Consider the following 4,540-nt stretch of genomic DNA (forward strand, 5'->3'; position numbering starts at 1 on the left):
TGTATGTATGTATGTATGTATGTATGTATGTATGCATATATGTATGTATGTATGTATGTATATATATATATATATGTACGGCACGATGTATACTGGGGAGCGTACGCAACGAAATAAGCCACACAATGGTACTCCTATCGCTGTGGGGGGTAGTTAGTGCAGATTGATGTAAACTAGGACCTACAGGTAGTGTCTGGCAGTCATAAACATCCGGCTAAGCAACTTTCTTCTCTAGAATACATATTTCCCAATAGCACACATTTATCTACGCATACTTGCATGCATACGAATCATCATCTACACACCTTGCCGTCTTTCTCGTGGAAAGGGTCGCCGTTGAATGCAACACCGCACTGTGAGCAGAAGAAATGGTCCTTGTGCCACGTACGTCCGAGAGCGTTCACGACACCGTCATTGATATGCTTGTTACAGTAGGCGCATTTCTGTGAGTTGAGTTTCTCGTAGTCATCCTTACAGTATGGCTTACCCTATTAAGAGTTAATAGTGCCGAGATTGTCAGATGCATCGTATTGTGTCGGATCCCGCAGGGGTTATAAACATGCGCTTTGGGGCGCTGCGAAGCCTCGTCAGAGACTTATCTCTGTAACTATCGCTGACATGAAGATAACATAACGGAGACCTGAGCAAGACGAATGCTCTGACCATTCGTTACAGCCCTATAGGTAGAAAACTACCAGATACAGGTACAATCATATGTATTCTTTTAAAAAGACAAACTTAATTTAAAGTCGAGTGCGAATGCTCGCTGTGTAACCAACCACAAGCCCAACTACATTGTTGATAGGTGTTTACGTCATGTTAGCATATATGTATATTTTTCTAAACACAAGTACATACAAGCAGGTTCATGTACAAAAATGACTTTCTATCAAATCTGCATAACTATTCATATTTTCATACCGATGTATATTTCACACTTGAATACATAAAACTTGTTCATACATACAAGTACATACATACAAGTATATAAATACAGTTACACGTGTATTTGAATATAACTTAGTACACTTTCCTATACAATGAGTATGTAGTTTTCGCTTAAATTGTGCCTCCGTGGTTTTCACACCCACCTAAGATCAATTTGGTCAACAGACAGTGTCACATTCATACACGCATACGAACAACAGCTGAATAGAGAGTCCGTGATATATACGTTTGAATATACGCCTGCAGCGATCTCGCCGGCGGAGTCCTATGATAGCAATTCGGTGTTGCATTCACACGACGTCCAACGTCAATCCACATCACAGTGTTATCCACATATGCATGGCATGCGGCATCCAGCTATGAACGTTTTGGACCAAAATGCTAACAATGACCTACCTTTGTTTGGAAAAACAGGTCAGAGGTCAGTACTTCCTTGCAGGTCGTGCATTTGAAACACCCCTCGTGCCAGTCTACTCCCAGGTACGTGTTGACTTCGCCTTCAATGCCCTGCTTGCAGCCGGTGCACCTCGGAAGCTGTTTGCTTCAACCGTTGTGTGAATATTAGAACACAAAACTAGCGAATGCGTTAGCATCGTAATCGGGAACCATTTTACACCTTGTACTAGTATTCAACTTGCACTGCCTTAATAACCTTGGGTTGTCGGGTGGTTGTCAAACTGGGTTTTCAAAATCCTCTTCGATGGACTTCGGACATAAAGGTGTAGTGCTATGATACTGTATAATGTAACCATCGGGTGACTCGCACTCAATATGTGTATAGAGGCACTGACTGACAAACACAATGCTTGCCAAAGTCAGATACCTTGCCACAGCTTATGCTTGGATACTTAACGCGATACAAAATGGTGTGACAACATTACCTGAAGCGTTGCATATCACGCTGTGGTTAGGGATATTCATCGAAGTATGCAGAAGGGATATTACACTCAGAATATATACGAACGCTGAAATGTAGTCTATTCTGGAGAATCACGCACGCCATCTTCACCCAGACAATCGCCCCAGATATATAAAGAGGTACATCGCACGCAAGACACCAATAAGTCTGCGAAGAATATGAAAGGTTTAGAATTTGCACACACAAAAATGACTCATATATGAGCGCAGTAAACGTGACACGCACACAGGCACGTTCAGTTTTGAATTTGAAAGCTTTTAGTCAAGAAACCCCCGCACACAGTTTCAAGACACCAGCATTCCTTGTGATCGGACAATACGGTAATGTGGAACACCACATATCTATACATCGACACACGCCTATAGACTGTTCGAAAGGTATGGGTGTATGCTGCTACAGGCGTCCACGCTGTGCTGAGGTGCAAAAGCATTTAATTGTATGTACGAAAACACGCACTCGTATACGCTCATCAGTACACATGATTGTACTCGCCACGCATGCGCAGACGTTTGCATGGGATGAGCCGTAGACTCCCACATACATATCAGCATGACCATGCGCTTGTACATTGATATGCAAATGCAGTTGCATATACACCCACTCACACGAACAGTAAAAAAGTGAAAACACACGCCTTCGTTGCACATGTATCGACAGACCCTCAATTTTATGTACATTCACATGTTTAAACCCTCACCCAATACACACACACCATGCTCGTCAGTACATATACATCCATCCTTGTAGCACACAAGCACCACGCACCTCTCCACTCAAACACACATACGCTTCCCTGCAGATCCACTCACATCCATACACCCGCCCAGACATAAGCCTCACACCACACATACATGGGTATCCGCCAGCGTCTCTTGTTTCTCCACACTTTGAGGGCCGACGACTTCCACCGACAGTTCGGTCCTTGGCTTATTCCTGTTGGGCCTGGGAGGGATTGTGGGTGTGGTCTTGCACTTGTCGTGCGATTTGCTCTTGGTACTAATATTGGCCGCCTCTAGTTCCGCCAGAATGTCATCGATGCTGTCCTTGTCGGCAACCTTCTGGGCGGGTGTCTCTGTTGTGAGTGTGAGGGGCATACGCCAATTGGAACGCGCACGTGGTTGGCGTGAGTATAAAAAGAGTTACGCTTTTTAGCGCATGCAAACTGCGTTGTGCCAGGACTATAACCGTACTTGCAACTCGCAATATTCCCATGATCGTGTGCGTGAAGGCTGAGGCGTTTGTACATACACAGCCGGTGCATTTCGCCTGACAGCGGTACACTTGACGCCTCACTTCTACAGCTAGATAGTCACTATAGTCACTATAGTCACTAGCTGTGAGACGAATGACTGCTGTTTTAACCAACAAGCGACATGCAAATCTGTACTGAAGGCTCACAGATCGGTATCGACGCGGCACTGCGTATAGCGGTACGTGGGACATGAAAACAAGTGCAAAAGCAAAGCTCCTTTGTGTTTGGCATCACTACATTGGACCATAGCCAAAATTTTTAACATGCAGAGCACGGAAGGAAGCTTTCGCACATATACTATCGATTTGAATATATATAGGTTTAAATTGGATGTAAGTAGTACATACTTCAGAGTGCCTGCTGAGTGCAAGTTCTGAAAATTTCGAAAAGATTTATCATGAAGTGGTGTGATTTTCTAGTTGATGTAAGCATGATGTATAATAGGAGAGGATAGCATAATAATAAAATTTTCATTCTCTCGGCGTTGTATATTAGAACGCCATGTACTGTAACATATGACTTCTGGTACTTCGCAGTTTTCTAAAATTACAGAATCTGACACCAATCTACTTCCGTTACGCCACACCATGGCCGAGTGAGCACCACACTGTGGTACTATCTGGTCATACACATGAGTTAATTTTGATCATATACAATACCTACGCAAAACACTCTCCGTGACAATGTCTCAAGCAAGCTGGCCCTATGTCATGTGGTAGACACATGGGTGTAGGTCTCAGGTTTCGTCGTCGTATCGATACATGCCCAAATAAGGCCTACATATCTGACCTTGTTGTAGTACTCATGCTTATCCGGAGTATCATATGTATTCTCGAATAAACCACCCGGTCAATTGTCAAAATACGCAAGTTACGGCTTTCTATGCGACAAATGTTCATGTTAACATCAAGTACGTCCAGAAGGGGACGAACCTGCCATGATTGGCTTACTGATTTATCGTGTCAGATATGCCGCAACCCGCATATGCAAATTGAAATCCACACACCTTGCTTAACTGGTGCAATGGGCTCGACTTTATTGGGCTTCGGTGGAGCGAGTGGAGCTTCAAGGTCCAATAGCAGAGCGTCTATTGGGTTGCACGGTTGGTAAAGTATATGTTAGGATCATGGAGTGAGATGAATATATTTACATATATATTGCTCCTATCAATGTAGTAATACGGACATCGAACCGCACCTCAAATAAGGTCGAGTATAGACGAACTGATATTGAAGTGCACTGCAATCCAGCAGCTATTCAGGTCGCTTGAACACCAATAAGCTCCAACAAACCGAATAAAAGCAAATGTTTTCCAATTTCTAGGTTCACATTCTAGATGCAATAGCAGAAACAAAAAGCATTGGGACATATAAACGAATGTGTATAATTACGTATTTATATCATAAACTTATATTGCTAAC

General features: G+C 43.2%; 1 protein-coding gene across 1 annotated transcript in view; it reads right to left on the reverse strand.

The window, feature by feature from the left end:
- SARC_10900 (hypothetical protein) overlaps nucleotides 1–4,206 on the reverse strand; it is a gene marked incomplete at both ends in the record, with an annotated part of 4,983 nt that extends 777 nt beyond the window's left edge. Inside the window, 4 exons of the mRNA XM_014295037.1 lie at nucleotides 306–488; nucleotides 1,345–1,482; nucleotides 2,719–2,939; nucleotides 4,126–4,206. Coding sequence (XP_014150512.1) covers nucleotides 306–488; nucleotides 1,345–1,482; nucleotides 2,719–2,939; nucleotides 4,126–4,206 — 623 coding nt within the window. The remainder of the gene's footprint in view (nucleotides 1–305; nucleotides 489–1,344; nucleotides 1,483–2,718; nucleotides 2,940–4,125) is intronic.
- Between the last annotated feature and the right edge of the window lie 334 nt (nucleotides 4,207–4,540).

This window comes from Sphaeroforma arctica, assembly GCF_001186125.1.
Source record: "Sphaeroforma arctica JP610 unplaced genomic scaffold supercont1.1433, whole genome shotgun sequence".
Taxonomy (NCBI): Eukaryota; class Ichthyosporea; order Ichthyophonida; genus Sphaeroforma; species Sphaeroforma arctica.